Here is a 25,247-nt window from a genome sequence, read left to right as displayed (position 1 = left end):
TACTCCACCTCCTTCTTCGAGTCTCTTCTTCGGACAGAAGATAATGCATTAATAAACATGAGAAATATTTTTCTAGAAATAATGGAAGAAACAGAGAAGAAATCAAATATCTGACTCCCTGTTTCATTTCTCATTGAGATACATAAAGAGAAAGAAATTCCAAAAATACTCTTATTATTATTATTATTATTATTATTATTATTATTTTGTTAAGAAAAGTAACAACAACGTTCAAAGTTTTAGGCATGAAGTAATATAAAAGAGGAAAAAATAATATCTAGATATGATTTTTCTCATTATATAATAGGGTCATCAACATAGTTCACAATCTTCTCCTAGATACAAGGTACCTTGATTTTCTTTTTCTTTCTGATTTTATAACTCACAACACATATTAAAGAAATTCATACACTCAGGCCTCATCCATTATCACTCTTGTAAAAGAATTCAGAAAAAAAAAAAAATACTACACTACAATTGAATGCCACATTCCAAGAAAAATAAAGGCAAAATACTTTACCATCCTCCTAAACTTGACATGAATTATTAGTTACAGTCTTAAATTATTCGTGGTCTTAATTACCTTCCTCATCTTGGCCTTTTGAGAGTCAGTACTCCCCTGGACACTGACGTGGCAAAGAGTGCGGGTGCACTCGTCTGCCACGTGGATTTTTCTACATATGTGGTATTTTTTTAGAAAAATAAAATATATTTTTACTTTTTTAAGTATGTTACTTTTTTAGATAATTTTTTTCGAATACAATTTATAATAAAATTTAGATAGAACTACATTATTTATGCTAATTTTTTTTATTTGGCTAAAAATAGTAAAGTTTTAGTTAATCTTTTTTTGAATTTAAACTGAAAATAAAGATTTATCCAATTGAAATAAATAGTTAAGGCATCTAAAAAATTATAAAAATACATACTCTTTTTATTCCTTCTAAAAAGAAATAAAATGAGTGTATCCATAGAGTAAGTTATTTCTTGCAATTGTACACTCTTTTTATTTCTTCTTTTGATGCAATGACTATTTATTTCAACTGTGTATTTTTACCTTTCTCAGGTAAAATCTGTAAAAAATATATTTTTAGAGTAGCATAATTTAGAGTTATATAAAAAATTATAGCCAAAATAACTAATTTCATGTCTTTTTATAACTTTTTAGATGTCTTGACTATTTATTTCAATTGTATAAATCTTTATTATCAAGCCGAATTCAAAAAAAGATTAACTAAAACTTTATTATTTTTAGCCAAATAAAAAATTTTAGCATAAATAATGTAGTTCTATCCAAGTTTTATTATAAATTGTATTCAAAAAAAATTATCTAAAAAAGTAACATACTTATAAAGGTAAAAATATATTTTATTTTTCAAAAAAATACCACATATATAGAAATATCTACGTGGCAGACGAGTACACCCACACTCTTTGCCACATCAGCTTCCAAGAGGTACTGGCTCTCAAAATGCCAAGTTAATGGGATAATTAAGACCACAAATAATTTAAGATTGTAACTAATAAGACGGTGATAAGGTATTTTGCCAAAAAATAAAATCTCAAGGTGGCTTAACGCATTATCAAATATAACGATAAGTCGGATAATTTGAATTAATCGAACTCTAAAATAAATATCGAACGTCAAACAGAAGTCGTGCCCCAAAAATAAATACAAAATACTATCAGTTCCGATTTTATTTTTTTAAAATATTGGGAGGTGGCGTAGCGTGAGAAATTCGCAGGAGGAGGGATAGAAACAGCAAAAGAAGAACCAAAAAGCATCAATTTATGGGTAATATACTACTATTATTATTTCACTAAAACCGAGGTTAAATTCATTGGATGCCACCATTTTTTGTTTCCTGTTTTCTTTTCTGTTCAGGCTAACTGCCATAACTGTGATTCCCTGCCTCAAAAAACCAGAAACCACACCATTCCTCACTATCTCTACACTTTTTCCTAAGAAAAGGAAATAAAAAAGAACAAGGTTTTTCTTTTTCCCAATTTAATAAGAAATGGAAAAAAATAAAAAGAAACAAGAGTTTTCCCTTTTCCAAACTATATATAAGTGTCGAGCTTTAATTTTTTCTAGGAGCATATTTATAGCATATTCTTTAGTTTCAATAACTTGACCAAAGTTTCTTCCTTTCATACATTTAACCTTCTGTTTGCTATAATTATATAACCCCTTTTGATTTTCTTGGAGTTTTGGAGCTAAAGTTTTAATCTTTGCTATACTTTGTGTAAACCCTTTTGATTTCTTGAGTTTCTTTGCCTGCAATTTTGTTATTTGGAGCATATTCTTTAGTTATATGACCCCTTCTGATTTTCTTGGTGTAATTGTGCTAAAGTTTTAATCTTTGATATACTTTTTGTAAACCCTTTTGTTTTTTTGAAGTTCTTTGCCTAGAATTTGGTTATTAGGAGCATATTTAGAGCATATTCTCTAGTTATATGATCCATTTTGATTTTCTTTGGGCTATTTTGCAAAAGTTTTAATCTTTGATATATTATTTGTAAACCCTTTTGGTTTCTTGAAGTTTGGAGTTTGATTATTTGGGGCATGCAAATTTCCTTTTGATTTTCTTGTGGTTTTGGAGCTAAAGTTTTAATCTTTGCTATACTTTTATTTAACCCTTTGGATTTCTTGAGGTTTGGAGTTTGATAATTTTGGGACATGCAAATTTATTTGGTATAATTATATGACCCCTTTTGATTTTCTTGAGGTTTTGGAGCTAAAGTTTTAATCTTTGATATATTTGTTGTGGACCCTTTTGATATCTTGAGTTTTGGAGTTTGATTATTTTGGGGCATGCAAAATTCTTGAATGAGATATGAAGTATTCTGGGGTGGTTGTTGTGTCAATCTTGGTTTGGTTTTTGGTTTTTGTTAGTCTTGTTGAGGTTAATAAGGGTCAAATTCCAACCACAGTTGATGGACCTTTTAAGCCAGTGACTGTACCTTTGGACCAAAGTTTCAGGGGACATGCTGTTGATTTGCCAGACACTGATCCCAGAGTTCAAAGGACTGTTAAAGGATTTGAGCCTGAACAGATATCTGTTTCCCTTTCTTCTACTTATGACTCTGTTTGGATTTCTTGGATTACAGGTAAACTTGCTAAAGTTTTCTTCTTTTTTTAGCCTATTAGTTTGAGTTCAAATTTTGAAGGGGGCCTTTTGCGTAACTGGTAAGGTTGCTCCTATGTGACTAGGAGACCATGGATTCGAGCCGTGGAAACAGACTCTTGCAAAATGCGGGTAAGGCTGCATACAATAGACCCTTGTGGTCCGGCCTGGCCCCGGACCTCGCATAGGGGAGCTTAGTGCACCGGGCTGCCCTTTATTAGATTGAGTTTGAATGTTAGCTTGAAGAATTAGTGCTTTTATCAATTCCAGTTAATCACATAGCTAGCACAGTGCAGGAGTTACTCTTTCTTTCCTGCTAATGCTATATGGTATGCCGAGAAGCTATTTATGATAATATCCAATGTTCATCGTCTAACAGAGTATGTTAAATTCAGTTATGTCACAAATTTGAGTTGATAAAATGGGAAGTTTGATACAAGGTTGTATACTTTTTAGTCATGGCCAACTGTCAATTCATAGCGATAAGAGCATATTATAGGATATACAGATATTCTTCATTGGTCTTTGCAATTTTAAATTGTGTGAGATGAAATATATTTTGGCTAACGGTTAGAGGGCCTTAACATTCTTCATCTGGGATGTAGTTTAAGAATGTGCATTTTACTGTATTTGCAGGGGAATATCAAATTGGTGACAACATTAAACCATTGGATCCAAGTAAAGTTGGCAGTGTTGTTCAATATGGGAAAGATAAATCCTCGTTAAGGCACAAAGCAATTGGCGAGTCCCTTATTTATAATCAACTTTATCCATTTGAAGGACTTCAGAACTACACTTCTGGAATCATACACCATGTTCAACTTACAGGTATGCTAGCAGAAACTGAACAGCAGCTCCTCTGTCCTAGCTGAGATTACATTCTGCTAGTTCGATGTTTAGTACAGTCTCTGAGATCTCAACTAGTAAACTTGCTACTTTTGAATATAACCAAACTATTTATTCATTGCGTCAGCTTTTACTCTTTATGCAAAGAACTGAATGTTTGAACTAGATGTCAGTGTTCGTAACTTGACACCATGGACAAAGTAGTCGTACACTAAGAAGTAGGAATCATGCATCACACAGTTACTATTGAGATCAAATTTAGAATGTTGCCTCTATTAGATTGATAATGTGTAGAAGTATCTTCACTACAGTTTCACTTGCTGCTGTTAGGCCTCTCTACAACTGCAAGCCTGCTTAGTTTGGTTTTCTGCGGAAAACGTATATAGCTCATGCTTTGAGGCAGTTTGAAGACGCACAATTTGACTTTCCTTAGGTCTTTGAATGTTTACAACTGCAACAAGAATCTTTTTCAAAGTCTCATTCTGCAAATTTCATGTCTACTGAATTTCTTTTTGGGGGGTGGGGTTGGACCTTCACAATGGATTAATAATGCAAGTCTCTTATGTAGCTGATTTGTTTCTCATGTTTGATTTAGTCATCTGGTGCAATTTTTCGTTCTGCAGGGTTGAAACCAAATACATTATACTATTATCGATGTGGAGATCCTTCTATACCAGCTATGAGTACTATCTACCATTTCAAGACCATGCCTATTTCTTCTCCAAAGAGCTACCCAAAGAGAATAGCAATTGTAGGGGACCTGGGTCTAACGTACAATACCACTTCCACTGTTAGCCATTTGATGGAGAACAATCCAGATCTTGTTCTATTGGTTGGAGATGTCACATATGCTAATTTGTATCTCTCGAACGGAACTGGTTCAGATTGCTATTCGTGCTCATTTAACGACACTCCGATACACGAGACCTATCAGCCTCGGTGGGACTATTGGGGAAGGTGAGAGCTTGACTCCTTTTGCACATTCAAAATTTTGATTCACACATCACGAATAAATTAATAAAATGTGATCCATTGGACAAAATGGATAGTTCCAACTTCTGTACTGAGAGTTCAGGGTTCAACTGAGATAACACCTGATCATTCATAAAAGACCAGTTTTAGATTTCTGTCAGAGCAGAAACACATGTATACTTCACTAGTTTAATTTGTGCTTCTGTTTTCTGACATTGTCGCTATAGATATATGCAACCGCTGGTGTCCAAAATTCCTATCATGGTGGTGGAGGGGAACCATGAGATAGAAGAACAAGCTGAAAATCAGACATTTGCAGCCTATCGTTCTCGCTTTGCATACCCATCAAAAGAAAGTGGATCATCGTCCCCATTTTACTATTCTTTTAATGCGGGTGGCATACACTTCATCATGCTCGGAGGATATGTCGCCTATAATAAGTCAGGTAAAAAACACTCTCAACCTTCCTTCAATCCTCTTCTCATTTCCCTTGTTATGCTTGCGGTAGACTTTGGAAATTTGTCTCAAATCATCGATCGGCTGGAATGTGTCCTTAGTTTTCATATCTTTGCCGTTCTGCTCCATCTAGTAAACTGATTCACTAAGCTTCTGATTACAGATGATCAATACATGTGGTTGGAGAGGGACTTGGCTAATGTTGATAGGAGAGTTACTCCGTGGCTGGTTGCCACTTGGCATCCACCTTGGTACTCTACTTACACGGCACACTATCGAGAAGCTGAATGTATGAAGGTAGCGATGGAAGATTTGCTGTACGAGTATGGTGTCGATATAGTCTTCAATGGACATGTAAGTACAGGATTAATATACCGTTAGCCTAGAGCACATAAACTAATTTGTATGCTCTTCCATTCAAATTGCACATTTATGTATCAAATACTGATAAGTTGAAGAAATCTATATAGGTTCATGCTTATGAAAGGTCAAACAGAGTCTATAACTACACACTGGATCCTTGTGGTCCAGTCTATATAACTGTCGGTGATGGTGGAAACCGCGAGAAGATGGCAATTGAACATGCTGATGAGCCAGGGAAATGTCCAAAACCAGATAGCACCCCGGACAAATTTATGGGCGGATTCTGTGCCTATAATTTTACATCAGGTCCAGCTGCTGGTAACTTTTGTTGGGATCAACAACCTGATTATAGCGCATACCGAGAAAGTAGCTTCGGCCATGGAATACTAGAGGTAAATATTTATTTCTTTCATTACGATATTTATCAATTCTTACTCCTACTGAATAAGCAACCAGAGAAACAGAATTTTAGGTATACCTCACATACCTTCAACTTATACCTTAGGATTAAGATAATTATTTTCTAGCAGTCTCTAGAGCTTTTGTCTAGTGGTAAGAGCGCAGCTCGTGATGTGTGATAGGCGCATATCACGAGTTCGAACTCTACATAGAAGGGCGGGTCCATTGTCCATTGAGTCTCATACTGTGTGCCAACTGGCCCTCGGAGTTTTCTTGATTATAAAAAAAAACGTTTTGTAGCACAAGATTATTTTGAAAGTCAATCTATTGAACCGAGGGTCTTCCGGAAACAACCTCTCTACCTTCACAAGGAAGGGGTAAGAACTGCGTACATACTACCCTCCCCGGAATCCACTTGTGAGAATATATTGGGTATGTTGTTATTGTTGTTAATCTATAGACCATTCAAAGATCACAAGAACTTGTCAAATTAGCCTATAAACCAAAAACAACAACAACAACAACAACAGACCCAATGTAATCCCACAAGTGGGGTTTGAGAAGAATAGTATGTACGCAGACCTTACCCCTACATTCAAGAAGGTAGAGAGGTTGTTTCCAACCAATAAACCAAAAAGAAAGTTGTAAAGTTTTTCATAAGTAGGAATGAAGGCGTATCGTCATGTTATACGTTCTAGTTCTTGCAACTTTAGTTATCGACTTATTGCCGCTAAATGCCATAACATTCACCTTTTTTGTTCATAGTTACAGAAATTTGATATGTTAATTTTTGTTGAAAATTTGCAGGTGAAAAATGAGACACATGCTCTATGGACATGGCATAGGAATCAGGATATGTACAATAAAGCTGGAGATATAATTTACATAGTCAGGCAACCTGAGAAATGCCCTGTTAAACCTAAGGTAATTAAACCCTGGCCAATTGGAAAATACCAATTTAATTGGATTTAGAAGATACTCTGACCCCAATTTACTTGTAATTTAGCTGAGAGAGGAAAAAAGAATAGGAAAAAAATAAATCTATTCTTTGGAAATAATGATTTATAAATTATGATTGACAACATTAATATTTTTTAATATATTAAAAATTGTACATGTAATCAAGAACCCTCCATTTGATGTATATTTGGAAGACTGTCACATTTGAATTTTAATATTTTCTGTAATTTATATATGATTTGTTGTGAATGTAAAATAAACTCATTTCCCTTCATCTAATTATTATTCTTTTTATCAAGTAAAGTATTCATCTTTTTCTTTTTATTATCTTCTACATTTATAGTTTTTTTCCGTCAGATTGAATATTTCAAATTGTGAATTAAATCAAGAAAAAACCTTTATTTGTTGTGCAATTTACAGGCATCGAGTTGGTTTAGTTTTTATATTTTTTGCAATTTATTTGTGATTGGTTTTGAATGAATGTCAAATAAACTCATCTTTTTCCTTTCCTTTTTTTTTAATCCTCTTCATTTGTAAGGTTTTCTATTAAAATGGAAATTATGTAATTTCCACGAAGATATCAAATGCAGAAGCAGATGATGGGAGACAGAAGCAAATGGGATTAGAGACAATGTACCAGCTTTACAGCTTATTAATCATAAATAATAAAAATATAAGAATTTCAGAAATATACATAGCTATATTTCCATTCAAATAAAATATTATAAGTTGGTTTGGACATAAAGAAAAATAAAGACCTCTAAAACCATTGGTCTTAAAGTAGGAAATAAATAGGATTAATTACTTCATTTTGATTCATAATTCCAAGAATCTAAATTTAAATAACGTCTGGTACGGACAACATGAAGTGGAAATTACGAGATTTTCTTTTTAAACAATGAATAGTTTGTCATATTTTCCTCACACCAAAGAAAAAAAAAGAGCAGCCCGACGCACTAAGCTCCAGTTATGAGCGGAATTTGGAGAAGGGCCGGACCAAAGGGTCTATTGTACGTAGCCTTATCCTGCATTTCTGCAAGAGACTATTTTCATGGCTCGAATCCGTGACCTCATGACAACAACTTTACCAGTTACGTCAAGGCTCCCCTCGTACCAAAGAACAAAAACAAAAATATAATCAAAAGAAAAACAGTCAAAATCATTAAATTTTGACCCAATTATCAATATGAAATGAAATGCAAAGCATAAACTAAATGAAATGGGTATGCAAAGACACAAAATAGTAGAACTTGGGCATGCTAACAGATGAATTGGTTTTAACATAACAATGAACCTAGACTTGTCATTGTTATAACCGAGAAATTCCCGAACATGTTCGAAACTCAGTGAATAATGAACCTGCCCCTTTAACTATTCTCCATTTTAAAGGCTAGGTTTTTGTCTGCCAGAGAATTCAAACTCATGACGTGCGCCTAACTCACACATCACATGTTGCACTCATACCACTAGATCAACGCCTTGTTATCAACATGGCAAGACAACTGATATTAATAAGGACCAATATGTTACTCTAATGGGCTAAAGTTTTCATAATAGCAAAATGAAAACTTCCCTTTTCTAACCAAAATTGTATTGTCCTAGTCTTCAAAACTAGCATAAAGTATGGGTTTACTCTACCAGAAATGCCTACAATAGTTGAAAAATATGAATGAAGAGAAGCATAAAAAATGCAGGAACTAAATTTGAGAACTTGTGAGAAGCTTTAGATTCCTCTGAGTCAGGAATATCAGGACCAACGCGCGGTGTTGTTCCTCCATTGCCATTGAAAGGATTTGCAGCGCCTGGTGGTGGTGGATAAAGAGTTGACGTCGTGACTGGTGTAGTCGTCCCTCCAGTCGTGCCACCACCAAGGGTGCTCGGAGTAGTAGAGCCACCAGCAGTGCTGAAATATTACAGAATCCAAGTTTGCATTGAAGATCAGAATGCCATTTTTTACTACAGAATTGACACGAATAATAGCATGCATGATAATCATAACTTGTCCATATACATGTTTGATTTGAACGAGCAAATGATCTTTAATACAGATACTAGCAGATTGATTGATGCATTAGCATGCATGCTCCTAAAACTAGTGTTTGGCAGATCCAAAATTTAGACGTGGGGTACTAAAATGCATATCTAAGGAGTCGTTTGGTACGAAGGATAAGGGATAATTAATCCCGAGATTAAATTTAAAATGAGTTTATCCTACGGTTGGTTGGGATAAAGTCGTAGTATAACTAATCCCGGGATTAGTTATTCTGGGATTGTAGTGCTTTTTTATCCCATGGGAGAGTGGGATAACTAATATCGGAATAATTAATCATGAGATAATTTATTTCCCAACCAAACAACCCCTAAGTGTATCTATACTTATTTTCTGCACATATGTGCATAAACTACGCATATATGTGGGTTTTTTTTTACTCAAAATAAGTGTAAAAAAAAAAGTTATCAAACTATATATAACGCCACAAATAGTGGCGCTATACAGTAACGTTACTGTATAGCGCCACTATTTGTGGCGTTATACTGACACACCTTACATAGCGCCATTAATAGTGGCGCTATACCCCTTATTACCTGACCCCACCAATAATTTCTGGGTTCAATAATTTAAATGCGTATAAAGCCACTTTTTGTGGCGCTATATACAAAAAAAAAACCCGGCTAGCCATTTCCTATATAAACATCGTAGAATCGCCACAACTTCATTCAAAAAATTTTTTTAACTCTTGTTGGTTTCTATTGTTGTTAAATTCTCCAGCATTTTTTCATTATGTCTGAAGAACGTAGAATAAGAGTATCATTATATTGGGGGGGGGGGTGAGGTTGTGATGGAGAATAACTCTGTGGGCTACAGTTTACCTGCTAAGTGTAATGTTAAATTGCCACTTTCAATGGAGTACGAAACATTGATATCGTTGTTATGCAAAAAAATGAGTGTGAGAAAACGTTCAGTGATACTCAAAGTAACCGGAAGATATCCGTATTCCGTTACGCCGCAAGGGGTTGCTTTTTACTCAGAGTTTAACATCGATGATGATGACACTTTGAGTGATTTCTTGAGGACTCCGGACGAATGCCGGGAATTTCTTGTAATCACAATGTTGGAGATGTACGTGAAAGTCGAAGATGTTCCAAAAAATGAGGTTGTGCGTAGTAGAGATAACCCCCAGTCATCGGGTGGTTATTCTGGATCAGTTTTTGCCGGACATGTTCCGGATGAAAGATTTTTTCTTGATTTAAATTTATCACCGTCGGCAAATGAGTAGCGAGAAAATAATTTATACCCTGCTTTCCATAATTCACAAAAAGAGTGGTAAACTTCAATTTTTATTTGTGTTAATTATGTATATTTTTGCGTATTGAATTAATTTTAACGCTCATTTATTTAATAGGGGGTACCGGCCGGATATGAATTTTACAAGTGGCCCATCCGGTAGTTATCACCTAACTGAAAACGTCCATCATGGAATGTCATCACATTACGACTTGTAAGTGAAAAGCTACAGCCATATATAAAGCATTTATTAATTTAGTAGCTTATATTTTTGTTGAAATGTGCAGTGAAAACGAGCAAGTTGAACTACCCGTACTCACTCAATTGCCCGAAAACGACGTATTACATCAGAATCTGGCAGATGAACAGAGTGAGGAAGAGAACATCGATTACGATAACAATGCCGATGAATCGGGAGACGAGACACCATTTGCTCGTGAGGATGGTGATGAAGAGGACGAGGAGGAAGGACCCGGATTTGAAGAGAGCCCCCCATAGACGAAAAGTGAACGAGTCTGAAGTGCCGTTTCATTCAAGGGAGATTCCTTATATTGATAACTTGCCAGCCGTGCCGGATGTGGAAGCTCTCACAAGGGATTTTGATGAAATCCGGACAGCAATGTGGGATGAGTCTAGACCAACGGTGCTTGCAAAGGGGATGCTTTTTCCTGATAAAGCACGCGTAAGCAGGGCTTGTAAAATGCACAATGTTAAAGAGTGTCGTGAGATGCAGGTATCGGAGTCAAGTCCGACGGTATACAAGGCTATTTGCCGCAGGTGGTTTTGGCCATGTAATTGGATGTTGCGTGCGTCGAAGAAGAAAACAGGTATGTGGAAAGTGGGTAAATACATTCCCACCCACACATGCGAAATGGACACTTTCAACGGGAATCACTTCAACTTGGATATTGACTTGATATCTCTTGTACTTATTCCGCACATCGAAGCGTCCATAAGGTATAAAATCAAAGAGTGCATTACAGCAGTCCACCAGGAATATGGCCACACAATTACTAAAAGAAAGGCATATCTTGGGCGCAAAAGAGCGTTTGAAATAGTCTATGGTAACTGGGATAAGTCATTTGCAGATCTGCCTAGCTACATGGCTGCACTGCAACAATAATCAAGCTCGCAAATGTGGTATCGTATATGCACGCAAATGTGGTATATGCTCGCAAACAGGCTACGGTCGTGGCCTGTTTGCGAGCATATACCACATTTGCGTGCATATACGATATCACTAACATCCATTTGGTTCCGTATACGCGTTCTCTTCTGCACCTGTCTTTTACGCAAATAGGACTTGTTACACACCATTTTAAATGGTTCTGGGGGCCAGTAATGCTCAGAACCCACTGGTTGCAACTGACCACTATATGTGTTTAGGTATTTGGAAACACTATATTGTTGATCAATATAGTTGGTCTCCGCATAACCAACACGTTGAAAACACTTGATGGCATGTGAACAAGGCATGTGGTAGATTGACCATTTCCCACATGAGCATAACCTTGTGGATTCATTTACAGTATGTACATTATTACCCCGATTATTATGGATAGCGGTGCGAACTTCAATTCGCAAAAATATATATAATTAACACAAATGAAAATTGAAGTTTACCACTCTTCTTGTGAATTATGGAAAGCAGAGTATAAATTATTTTCTCGCTGCTCATTTGCCGACGGTGATAAATTTAAATCAAGAAAAAATCTTTCATCCGGAACATGTCCGGCAAAAACTGATCTAGAATAACCACCCGATGACTGGGGGTTATCTCTACTACGCACAACCTCATTTTTTGGAACGTCTTCGACTTTCACGTACATCTCCAACATTGTGATTACAAGAAATTCCCGGCATTCGTCCGGAGTCCTCAAGAAATCACTCAAAGTGTCATCATCGTCGATGTTAAACTCTGAGTAAAAAGCAACCCCTTGCGGCGTAACGGAATACGGATATCTTCCGGTTACTTTGAGTATCACTGAACGTTTTCTCACACTCATTTTTTTGCATAACAACGATATCAATGTTTCGTACTCCATTGAAAGTGGCAATTTAACATTACACTTAGCAGGTAAACTGTAGCCCACAGAGTTATTCTCCATCACAACCTCACCCCCCCAATATAATGATACTCTTATTCTACGTTCTTCAGACATAATGAAAAAATGTTAGAGAATTTAACAACAATAGAAACCAACAAGAGTTAAAAAAATAATTGAATGAAGTTGTGGCGATTCTACGATGTTTATATAGGAAATGGCTAGCCGGGATTCTACGATTTTTGTGGCTTTATACGCATTTAAATTATTGAACCCAGAAATTATTGGTGGGGTCAGGTAATAAGGGGTATAACGCCACTATTAATGGCGCTATGTAAGGTGTGTCAGTATAACGCCACAAATAGTGGCGCTATACAGTAACGGTGCAGTTAACGTTACTGTATAGCGCCACTATTTGTGGCGTTATATATAGTTTGGTAACTTTTTTTTTTACACTTATTTGCGTATTTTGAGTAAAAAAAAACCACATTTTGGTTCCGCACTCCTATAAAGGTACTTAGGGGTCGTTTGGTATGATGGATAAGTAAAAATAATGTTGGGATAAAAATTTAGTAATACCTTATTCATTGTTTGGTTACTAATACTAAGATAAGTTATCCCAGGATTAAAAATACTATTGAGATAACTTATACCTGCCAGAGGGTGGAATAATAATCGCAGGATTAGCTATTCTAGGATAAAACAGTAAAATTGACAATCCCAAGATTAATGAGTACAACATACCAAACAGTCAATAAGAAATAATATCAGAATAACTAATCCCAGCATAACTAATTATAGTATAACTAATCTCACCATAACTAATATCAGCGTAACTTATCTTCAGACGAAACGAACCCTTAAAAAAATAACTAGAGCTAACTATTCATAAAAAGTAGAAGCAAATAACCAAAAAATAAATCAGATCAATAACCTGCTACAACAAGTTAAATTATTTTAATAATATAAAATTTCTTTAAAATACAATGTAAATAGGTTAAATTCATAAGAATTTGACTCCATACACAGTAAGAAATGTATAGTCAAAATCAAAATGCTCTGCTCGAGATGACTATTGTTGCCAGATTGCTTAGCTGGCTTTTGCAGCCTTTAGACTGTCCATGCAAGGACAAATGAATGGTTCAAAACTAAAGAGGTTTAGCAGCAAAAAAAAAAAAAAAAACGCCAAAATAGTCCTATACACCGCTATTCCTAAAATTTGAAAAGATTTTCTCCCATATGATATTTTTGTACCACGTAAATTTAATATTGTCTGCATATAAACTTTATTGTCTAATTAGTACTACTATATATATATATATATATTTGATATCATTATTAATTTTCAGTAAAATATTATTTAACCATAGTCTACACTCCACTCCAAGCTCTAACACTAAAGTCTCCGGTCCACTCCAAGCTTGTCACTCAACTCAGAAAAGAGATAAAAACATAAAAATGGAAATTTATATAGTTTACTCTTCTTTTTAAGAGATTTTCTTTTTGTAGTTTTACTCTCCAAATATAGAGAATATTCGACATTCTTTTGGTCGTCGAAGTAGAAATTAAAATATAATAATCCTAGTATTTACAAGTGTTCTAGAGATTCTTTGCTGTCTACAAGTTTCTTCTCTTACACTTTTTCTTCTTCTTTATAGTATATTATTAGGACCACTTTCAAGAAACTCAACAAAACAAAAGATAAAAATTTACTAGAAAAATGTACAGCATTAAATATCAAGAATTACACGGAACAGGCAAAGCAATGTACAGAGAAAGTTAAAGTTCATACCTTGGAGATGCTGGATAAACACAAGATCCATAACCTACATTACAAAAAAAAACAATCATTTCTCAACCCATAAATAACTAATATATATATAAGGAAGAGTTATTGTAATATCATCAGGAGGTCACGTGTCCGACCCGTAAAAATAGTCTTCTACAGAGATGTAAGTTGTAGATGCAAGGTAAGGCTACAATCAGCAGTGGAGGCATAATTATAATTTGGCCAATGGGGTTCAAAAAAGTTAAAAAATTAAAAGAGATTGTGGCCAATGAAAATAGAACAAAAAATCTCACGGATTTTGAACTTTGTTGACCACTAAACTATGCTTTTGGATTATATAAGGGGATTCAAAATATAATATATAGTGACACAACGAATTTTATCTTATATATATATAGTATAATTTTTCTGGAGGAGGGGTTTCAAGCAAACCACCTACCATCCCTTAAATCCGCCACTACATACAATAAACCCTTGTGGTCTGGCTTTTTCTTGCACCCGCATATAACGAGAACTTAATATACCAGAGTGCACTATATAAAAATATTTATAAAATATTTGAGAAAATCGTGGTAAGAAAAACTTCGGGACTCCTGAAATAATAATAGTGTCATGTAAAATGAAACTGATGGGAGTATTCTATAACAAGAAATTGTAAAAGAAAATGCAAAAAAAAAAAAAAAAAAGATTTACTTGGATCAGTTTTGGCAATGGTTGCAGTGCCAGCAAATTCACAAGAACCAGGAGCTCTATTTCTGCGCTGATAATAACTATTAAAAGCATAAGAAGCATGAGCTTGAATTGTATTAGGAAGAAAACAAAGCCCATTTTCCAAAATAGTAACACAATCTGCACCAGAACTACAAGCATAATCTAATGCATTTTGTAATGCTGTTTCACTTGCATCACTTCTTGTTACACACCATGTTGCTTTTACTTTAACTATTTCGGTGCAAAATAAAAAATATATGAACAAAAACACCACTTGAAATGGTGGTTTTGCCATTGATATGAAGCTAAAAGTTCAAGAAAATTTATGGGTTTTGTTGGGGTTCTTTTTTTCTTTTTTGGTGGGGTTTGAGAGTGGGAATTTGGGGAGTGATAAGTTGGGGTTTTTGTTAAAGAAAGGGTAAAAAAGGAAAGGAGAATGTTATGGTACAGCGTGGACAAAAGGACTGAATCAAATGGAGGAATGGGAACAAATTATAATTAATAAGGTCCATCACATAATGTTGTGAGATAATGGTATTTTTTAGTTTTAATTGGAGGTTTCAAGTTCCATTATTAAAAGCTGAAAAACACATAACAAGGAGTGCTTCTTTTTTAAGGGTTGTTTGGTACGAGGGATAAGGGAGAATTAATTTTGGGATTAAATTTGAGATGAGTTTATCCCATGTTTGATTGGGATAAAATCGTGATATAACTATTCCGGGATTAGTTATGACAGGATTGTAGTATCTTTTTACCCTTATGGGAGGATGAGATAACTAATCCTAGAATAATTAATCATGTGATAACTTATTTCCCAACCAAACGACCCCTTAGTGAGCTATAGGCTGTGCAAATTTTCTTAGATTTTTTACTACATGTTATTTCTTTTGCTTCAATTTTTCTATTATATTGTTATTGCTATTGCTTATCTTTCTATAGATTTATTTCCTTTTTACTACTGTCGAAATTTTATTTTACTTGAGCCTAGGGTCTATCGGAAGTAGACTCTCTACTTTCACAAGGTAAGGGTAAGGTCTACATACACACTACCCTCCCTCATACTTTACTTGTGAGATTATATTGAGATAGTTATTGTTATTGTTGTTGTAATGCATTAAGGTGAATTATGGCAATGCAAATCCAAATTAGTCGAACCAATAAATTCAGAATAGTGAATATAAAAAGGAAGACTGAAGAATTAACAAGAAGATGGTTTCTTTTATCTTTTTATTATTTTATGTGTTCTTTCAGCTGTTTCCTTTTTCTTTTGTTGTGTTCTTTTTGTGAGTTTGCTTTTTCTTTTTGGTGTTTGAGATTTTGAGGACTTTGAAAGTGATGAACTGAATGAATGTTTTCTTGGACAGATGATATTATTTTGTTTCTTTTTGTATGCTATACTATTTAATCTTTGGATGGATGCCTTTGGGGCATTGGCTTATAGATTCTTTTATTTTCCTGAATTTCAGCCTCTCTGTCTTGGGACTTACTAAAGTAACCACAAGGTACAAAATGTAGCCAAACATGGTGGTAACTAAAGAGGATGCTCAAAGTACTATAAAATTTTATTTACACTCAATAGTTACATCAAGTCGTACTAATTTATCGTGATTGAAATATGTATTAAAACTTATAAAGTGATAATAGTATATGTAACTATATGTATTATGTATTTATTACATTGGTGTAAATATAAAATATGTTAAACTTTCTTTCAAGATTTTAGCACACTTTTTAGAAAAGTATGGACAACATTGTAGAAATGACACCACGTAGCCATTTTAAAAGGTTGTTATTTAAAATGAACCAATGTGTCCTGAATTTTAATTTTTTGGGATAAAAATATCGTAAATTGTCCTAAAATTAAGATTTTTAGTTCAAAATTTCAGTACAAAATAAGTATTTCTTCCGTCTCATATTATCTGTCATGATTCTCTTGTACATGCCCCTTAAGAAAAATTAATTAAGATGAAATTTTGACTACTTTACCTTTATTCATGTCTTAATATTTAATCTTTCTTCATTGGTATTTGAATAAAGTTAATTTTCAAGGATAATTATTACTTAGGGTAAAAAAGGAAAAATATAATCAATTTTGTCTTGAACTTTTAAAGTGACAAATAATTTGGAACAACTATTTTTAGTAATCACGACTGATAATACGAGACAAAGGTAGCAGTGACTAACCCCTAAATCGCATCCATTTGTTTGTGCACTTCACCCGACAACATTCACAAAGTTCACGGGCCAATTTTAACTTTTCCCACTAAAGGAAAATGTTGAATGACAATGTACAGTCAAACTCCATCATTTTCCAGCATGTACATCTTGGTAAACAATTAATACAAAATAAGAAAAGAAATTAATAAGCATAAACTTACCACCCCATGCTGGTAAATAAGGATTGCTTTTTTTTTTTTGCATAACAAACAATTGAACTCTTTCTCTACATGCATTTTTCAACATGTACATCTTTAAGTGATGGCATTTTGAAATATGAAAAATAACAAAAAATGGGTGTTTATACTCTATGATTGTAGTAATACAACTCACCTTTCTACCCTCCAACCCCTTTTCGTTGTGTATATCGTATGTGTTTCTCACACGCGAACCTGTAGGGTGATCAATTAAACCCCAACCATTTTGATGTCAAAAATATTGCTAAGAAATTCGTATCAAATTTCTTCATAGAACAAAATATAGGCTTCACTCCGAAGAACTTCCTCTAATGAGACCTCTCGTACGTAGGCATCACTGGCATAATACCACACATAATCTTCCGCGTCCTTGTCTTTCCCAGCGATCTTTGGGCCGCCTCTAACATATGCAATATAGTGACCTCCCCTCATAGTCCCTGAATGTTCCACGACACCCACAAGCCGGTATTTGTAAACCTCCTTCTGCAGGCACCTGCAGTTACATCATTTCATTATCAGACAACCGCAGGCAGATAACATTTTGCAAAAGAGACTTGACCTACTCGGTCCTGGAAATAATATGCACCCGTGCAAAATACTATTACACGTTTTCAATTGAGTCTCGTCGACTTGGTTTCAAAAGTCTTTCTTTTTCTCTTTCTGGTTTCATAGCACAAAAAATACCTATACATCATCAATTTACGGATATCAATATACTCTTTCTTTAATGGACAAATCAATCTTTTAAAATGGGTTATCAGCAATAAACCAAACAAACATTTGACTAAGACTAAAGAGTTCATAGCCAACTACAACAACAACAAACCCAGTGTATTCCCACAAGTGGGGTCTGAGGAGGATAGTATGTACGCAGACCTTACCCCTACCTTTAGAAGGTAGAGAGGCTGTTTTCGATAGACCTTCGGCTAATGAAAGATAAAAGGAAGGAGCAATGACAAACAAACCAATCAGAAAACTAAGCGAAAACACAAAACTACACTAGGTAGTGCAATCAGAAACCGAAGCAAAGACAACAACAAATAATAATAGAAGCCTAGAAATACGAAAATACACTAAAGAATAGATAAAGATCCAACTAAGAATAGATAAAGATCCACCAATAATTTCATATTTTACATCCATTTTTGGTGAGTCCTCTCCAAGCTACACACTCACGGAACACTAACTTCAAACCAGTGACAGATAGTACAAAATAAAAGCCAAAGCACTGGAATATCAATTAAGATGTTCATATCACTTGGATAACAAGTTCCATGCAGAACCATTATTAAAAAAAAAGGTTCCATGCAGAAACATCAATCATATCAAGTGCTTCTATATAAAATTTAAAAAGGTGAAAAATAAGCTGATGGAACATATTAGAGCTGAGATTCAGAGACAATTTTCTAGCTTAACTAATCAAAAGAAAAAAAACTATGGCTTCCCCGGCGTCCCCTCCCCCCCCCCCCCCAAAGAGGGATAAAAAAAAACAGATACAAGCGAAAAACGGACAATAACACTATCTTGCATGGATAAAACCGAAGGCACGTCACGGAGAGGAGCAAGAAATTCAATAATTCAAAGGACTGGAAACGACTGCCAATACGCGATAAAAAGTGTGAGGCCCTCTTAAAATAATATTTGACAGACATATGCTTCCACATTTGACCCCAATATGCTTACGCATAACAGGAAGAAGCAGTTGATGGTGTTTTCAGCAGTTCTTTAGAAGGTAAAAAATGAGAACAAATTTCGGAAATCCTGAGGCACAAATTAATAAGATCCTTGACTATTTAGACAGGCTACTGGCAGGTTTAGCAAACAGTCCATTTGACCATGTTAAGGTACCAAACTTTTCTTAAATTATAATACCAAACATTAGTTGTTACTTTTCATCATGATCAGACACTAGTTGCTACTTTTTTGAGTTTAATCAGGAAGTTAAATAAATGTTTCTGTTCTCTAGTTGACGAGATTTATTATTTGGACAGGATCCTCTAAAAGATACACTATTGTTCTCAGGCCCTAACGTAAACAAGTTCCAAAAGCATTTCCGAAGCCTCTTAATCTCTACACACAACCATGATGCTGATAAAAATTAACTGACGGTGGATTATATATGAGAAATAGCTCTGGGGTCACAATACTCTTTTTCTTTGTACTATTTTCCTATTATTTAAAGCCATCAACGAAACATTAAGTGATACACGAACTCACATAATCCTGAAATCAGCACTCTGGCTAACAAAGTTTTAGAACTCACATAATAAAATCATTTCCTTTTCTTTTGAAATGCTAATTTGCTCGCCTTGGTGACTCGAACTCGCAACCTTAACGTTGGAGGTAGAGGTGCTTTCCACTTGAGCTACCCCCTTTTGGTTTTAATAAAATAATTTCCTATCCAAGACACTATAAAGAGACTAACTTTGACAACATCCCAATCTGGTTGAGCGGAGGTAATCTGATGTTAGAACAAAGGATCTGATCCGTACTACAATGATTAGGATAATGAGCCTATGAAGACACAGGGAGAGGTGAATTTATGGCATTAGGAATAATCCTAAAAATGGAATTCATGACCATATACAAAATAAGAATGTGACAAGAGATGAGAATGACATGATAAATTTGGAATTTTGGGATGCAGAGACATAATTGTTAACACTCTAAGATACTAATAATTGAGATATTTTATTAACTAAAGAGCCAAGCCAATTATGTGCAACCCAAAATCAAATATTTATAACATAAAAAAATGTATGCATCCATACTTATGATAAAGGAACATCATTAATTTAGTCTATACTCTACAAGACCACCAATCTTACCATCACATGCTTTAAGCTATACTTGCTGGAAATCTCCAATGAACTATTTTATTTAATAACTTTGAAATTTCAATAAAATAATCTCAAACAGAGAAGAAAGCGACAACTCTGTTTCTCCATAAATCTCGATATGATAGTTATCTCTTCAGTCTAAGGTGAAACCTTCTCTAATTGGAAGGAGACAGTATTACATTACACAATCATTTCTCATCTCCAAAAGCTTATTATGTTTAAAGAGTCCGCTTAATTGATATGGATTTCATCAGTTTTGAATAATCTATTGCAGGTTCTTATTACAAGATGAACAGAATTACTCGAAACTCAATTTAGTGAAGACAGCCAAAAAATCTGATTTTAACTGATCTTTCAAAGGAAGGAAAATTAACACACCTGGGATCAATAAATGTTGTGATATCAATAGTATCTCTGAAATTCACATGGCCACTAAGCTTACTTAAGCGTCCTCGAGCATCTTGGCTGAACCTTTTTAGATGAACAGTCAAAATTGGAGGGACTTTATCAATGAGTATCCTTTTAGTTGCATCTCTTTCCACTTTGACACCTTTAGAGTCCGTCTCATTTTCACTTTCTTCAGATTCAGGTTCATCCAACTTAACTCTCTTATCGCGATTTACTACACTACAAGCTTCATCTTGACTTGAGTAGCCATTTGTTCTATTTTGGTACACCAACCCGTCATCAAAAGCATCTGACACACCTTTCACAGCACTTCCATTAGTGGTTCTCAGTTCAATATCCCTTGGATTACTGTCCTTTGGCGCATTCTCCAGATCGCCTGATCTAGGTTTCGGCAATTTCTTGTTCAGCCTCGTCCTCTGTTCTCGTAGAAGTTTTGCACAGTTTTCACATTGCCAAGCATGTTCAATTTTAGATAGAAGCTCAGGCTTTGTGAAACAAGCCAAACAACTCTCCACAGACACTGGAGCATCAGTATTATCAACCTCATCTGGATCAGACTCAGTGCTATTTCCAACAGCAGAACTAGCTTCTCCAAATCCATTTGACTTAGAAGCAGGACCATTTAGTAAAGGCTTTTCAGCAGGCCCTGCAACCGGCTCAGGTTCATTGAATAGGCCGCCGAAACCATCAAAGTCCGTAAAATCTTGTTCACCGAAAACAGCATCATAGGACACCTTGCCTTCTGCTTTTGGTATGTCACTGGTAGCTGAGGTCTCTTCCTTATAAGGAAGCAACAGAATTTCTGAATCTTGTACCTGTAATGGGGCTTCATCTTCCCAAATCCCCGTTGATGAATCGTTTCCAAGATTTGAATCCGCCGAGAAGAACTGGCTGTTTGATGCTGAGTTACACGCAACTTCACTAGCATAGCAGTCTTTAACTGGTGCTTCTTCACAAAATTGAGAAGCTATATTGCAGTTTGGTGACTTAGATCGTCCTTGATCGTCCAAGCAAATCGAATCATCTGGAGAACAAGCTTCCTCTCCACAACCCTGATTATTTTGCAAGGAGACATTATGTTGAACAGCATATTCAGTTCCGCAACCCTGATTAGTCAGAATATCATCATTTTGTGATGCGATGTCATCACCCTTGGGCAGAATATCTTGATCAAGATTAGTCGAACATGTAAAGTTCTCCACTGAATTCAACTGTCCAGTAATACCATTCTGAGAGGAAGATAGATCAGGAGAAGTTACTTGAGAAACGATGTCATTACCATTAGGCGGGCTATCTTGATCAAGATAATCCAACCATGTAAAATTGTCCATTGAAGTCGACTCACCGTCTACATTTTTTTCATTATTGAACTTCAGAGAGGAAGATAGATTATGTGAAGTTAAGCCCATATTATCAGCAACATCACTAGCATCAACGCAATCTAGCAATGCACCGTCAGAAGGAACTGTTGTTCCTTCAGTGATTGGCGTACTAGACTGCATCGAAGTGCTTTCTTGAGCACTTTGAGCATTAAGAGAAGCTGCGTCTCTGCTAATCTTGGGGCGGACTCTTCCACTTCTCTTTGGAGGATGTTTTGATTTCTTCGCTCGGGAAACTGGCTGAGTCTTTTTAGGTGGAGGCTTCTTAGTGGGAACCGGCAACGAGAGATCCAAGAATGGCTCATTTACTAATGAAGAGTGTCCACACTCCAGACAAGTAACAGTACTAGAGAGACGACCCCCAAAGATGGCATCAACAAAAGTAGGAGGAGACTTGCCATCATCCTGCGAAGACTTGAGTTTCTTTCTTGCAGTCAATTCCTCGGTACACAAACCGTCAAGCAAACAATGAAGCAACTCGTGACTGTCGTGCTGTTGATATCCCCTAAATTGTGGAGCCTTCGCACACAAGGAACCAAAGAAAGATTTTGGATTTATAGCATTTCTTAAGGTATCCTCAGGACTCGTCTCAGCAAAGAGCTTCGTAAAAGAAGCAGTAAGAGGACCAGCACAATCGTCCATTTCAAGAAAGTAATCCCGTAATCTATTCATTGCAAGTAGGTTTTGAATTATAGAATTAAAAAAACAAGTATTTCCTAAATTAAGCAATCCCCTAACAACATAACCACTTTTCCCGTAGGCACCAATTTCAACACTAGCTTCTGACTTGATCCCACTCGTGATACTCCCCGTCCCAAACCAAACATCCTCAACATCAAGACTAGGCTCTTCAGTCGACCGCCCTTTAATCATCTTCACAATGTCCTGTAATACATACTTTTGTTCAGTGCTCTCCTCTATCTTTTCGGCAGGAATTAGTCTATTGCACGAGAAACACCAGCGCAGCTGAGGATTTTCAAACTGCACTGCCAATGAGTGGCGATACTGTCTTGCATGCCGAACTGCATGACTCTGAGGAGTAGTAGGAAATCCAACACCTCCACACGAGAAATGACCACACTCTAAACAGATCCAAATGGCTTTGGAATCTGACTTTGATTCTCCACCTCCCTTCTTTTTTCCATGTTTACCTTTTCCTTTCCCAGCCCGTCTATTAACCGCTCCTTCCCTGCAATCTTCACACCTAACAGGTCCTGAAGAGCCAAGTTTAGCAGAAACTTTCTCCACATCAATACTCTTATCAATATGGTCACATATTTTTTTATCATTTACAGCTGTAACTCCATCCTCGGGGGTATTAACTTTTTGGGTGTCTTGTTGAGCAACAAGATTTGGAGATGCCACTGGATTCCGCTTCTCCTTCATACCACCTTTGCCATTTTTCTTAACCTTTTTCACCATTATATCCTACAATCGACAACAGAAAACATCATACACCCTAAGTACAATACACTAATACATAGCTCAAATAACTAAGTTAGAATATTTCATAGGCACCACTTCTGGCCCATGCCCAAACAATTAGTATTCCTTAAACTTATCCTCAGAAATCACTCACTTAGATGAAAACATGACAGTAGGTCATGGCACAATAATCGAGTTCACATAAATAGGCCTACATTGAAGGGAAGAACAAGACAAGATTGCAAGTCTAGTAAACATATCAATTTCAACTGAATAAGGAAAAAACATAAAAACTAAATCAACTAAACATATCTCATTCATCTCTCTTAATCTTACTTATGTACATCTATTCACGAAGTGCTAATCTAGAAACGAAGCAACATCAATACCAAAATCTAGCTATTAGATTAAAGAGCAGTACATGCAAACTTGCAAGTCTAATAACCATTTACATAAGCAACAAGTCAATTAAACATCTCATTCATTTCTCTTCAATCGACCTCACCGACAGATGATCGAACGCCTTAACTAGTAAAATATAAAGAATGATCTTTAAGTCAATTAAATAAACTAGTCAATCTCTGGTCACTAAAAAGTGAACTTCCTTCTTTCGACAGTCGGAAAGGATGTATTTATTTACAATATCCCTAATAGATAAACTAAAGAAAACCAAGACCAAGCAAAAACACTAGGTGATTTCTTTCCATCTTTCCAAGCCTTGGTGGACAGAGTTAGCCGATATCTGTGCTGGTGGGAGCCTTGGTGGACAGACCGACAGAGTTGGCCGATATCTGTGCAGGTGGGAGGTAGCATGTACCTGTTCAAAGTCGAGGTGCACGCACACTGACCCGCACACTATGGTTATAAAGAAAGACCAATATCTAGCTACTGGATTGAAGAGAAGTATTAAAATTGCAAGTCTAATAACCATTCACACATTTTTCACTCTTTATAATCAAATTCCAAATACCCAAAAACACACCATTCGGAAAAACTAAACAAGAAACAAATCAACTTAAATTGTCTTCAATTTTTTAATTTTTTATTTTTGGAGAGGGGGGGGGGGGTTGGTTGGGGTTTTACCTTTAATATCCATACCCATGGGATTGGAATTCAAAAGGGTACACAGAAAATCGATTCGTTTATCATATAGTTGCAATAACAAGTCAAAATATATACATCTAAGTAAAAAATAAGCAAGCTCAAGAAAAGGGGTAGCATCAGAGATTCACCTGAAACTATGGAACAAAGAAAGAACGGAATTTTCCCAGTAATTTCAATAGATTATCAGTCACATAAGAAGGGCATGTATAGATTTAGTATATATCATATGAAAAGGAGCATTACAGAGAGAGAGAAAAAAGAAGAAAAAAAAACGTAAAAAAAGAAATGGGGTTTTTTGGGGCACTTCAAAAATGGCAATGGTGGTGAAAAAACAGAGGTAAAAGACAGTGAAGGACCCGGTGGGGGTTTTTTTTTGGGGGGGGGGGGGCGGTGGGGGGGGGGGGAGGGTCCGTTGGTATTTTAGCCTATGGTTCAAAACCTCTAAAGTCTCAAATGTGGTAAAAGTAGGATTTAGGGTTGTAATTATGCAAGTGAGTTGCGGTTAATTATTTACTTCATAATTTAATGGAGTTTTACAGTCTAGTGATATCTCATCTCTCACGTAATAGCGATAGATTTAATTCTCATGGCTACTTATTTGCGGTTAATTATTTACTCCATAATTTAATAGAGATTTACTGTCTAATAGTATCTTGTCTCCATGCATACTTATATAGTAATATCTTATATTTGATCTCGTTTCTCACGTAATAGTGATAGAT

The 25,247-nt window shown here is 35.5% G+C and overlaps 3 protein-coding genes across 4 annotated transcripts; 1 reads left to right on the top strand and 2 right to left on the bottom strand.

Annotated features, from left to right (window-relative positions):
- Positions 1-2,213: 2,213 nt before the first annotated feature.
- Positions 2,214-7,813, top strand: LOC104233881 (purple acid phosphatase 15). Of its 2 annotated transcripts, XM_009787343.2 has the most exons (8): positions 2,214-3,111; positions 3,765-3,956; positions 4,598-4,931; positions 5,174-5,391; positions 5,566-5,756; positions 5,873-6,157; positions 6,972-7,088; positions 7,663-7,813. In XM_009787343.2, the coding sequence occupies exons 1-8, from the start codon at positions 2,838-2,840 to the stop codon at positions 7,672-7,674; spliced, it is 1,623 nt and encodes a 540-aa protein (XP_009785645.1). In that variant the 5' UTR covers positions 2,214-2,837; the 3' UTR covers positions 7,675-7,813. The 2 variants fall into 2 exon arrangements, with proteins under 2 accessions (XP_009785645.1, XP_009785644.1); XM_009787342.2 differs by lacking the exon at positions 7,663-7,813 and having other exon boundaries at positions 2,710-3,111; positions 6,972-7,359.
- Positions 7,814-8,632: 819 nt separating this feature from the next.
- LOC104233880 (PLASMODESMATA CALLOSE-BINDING PROTEIN 3-like) lies at positions 8,633-15,339 on the bottom strand. The gene is made up of 3 exons (XM_009787341.2): positions 14,938-15,339; positions 14,248-14,281; positions 8,633-9,027 (listed from the first exon to the last, which is right to left on the bottom strand). Exons 1-3 carry the CDS (start codon positions 15,248-15,250, stop codon positions 8,772-8,774), a joined length of 603 nt encoding a protein of 200 aa, XP_009785643.1. The 5' UTR covers positions 15,251-15,339; the 3' UTR covers positions 8,633-8,771.
- Positions 15,340-17,182: 1,843 nt separating this feature from the next.
- LOC104233879 (ubiquitin carboxyl-terminal hydrolase 2-like) lies at positions 17,183-24,839 on the bottom strand. Its single transcript, XM_009787340.2, has 3 exons — positions 24,654-24,839; positions 20,588-23,424; positions 17,183-17,862 (listed from the first exon to the last, which is right to left on the bottom strand). Exons 2-3 carry the CDS (start codon positions 23,416-23,418, stop codon positions 17,628-17,630), a joined length of 3,066 nt encoding a protein of 1,021 aa, XP_009785642.1. The 5' UTR covers positions 23,419-23,424; positions 24,654-24,839; the 3' UTR covers positions 17,183-17,627.
- Between the last annotated feature and the right edge of the window lie 408 nt (positions 24,840-25,247).

The sequence above is a fragment of the Nicotiana sylvestris genome, chromosome 1 (genome assembly GCF_000393655.2).
Source record: "Nicotiana sylvestris chromosome 1, ASM39365v2, whole genome shotgun sequence".
Lineage (NCBI taxonomy): Eukaryota > Viridiplantae > Streptophyta > Magnoliopsida > Solanales > Solanaceae > Nicotiana > Nicotiana sylvestris.
The sequence above is the reverse complement of the archived record's forward strand: the minus strand, read 5'-3'. Positions and strand labels throughout refer to the sequence as shown.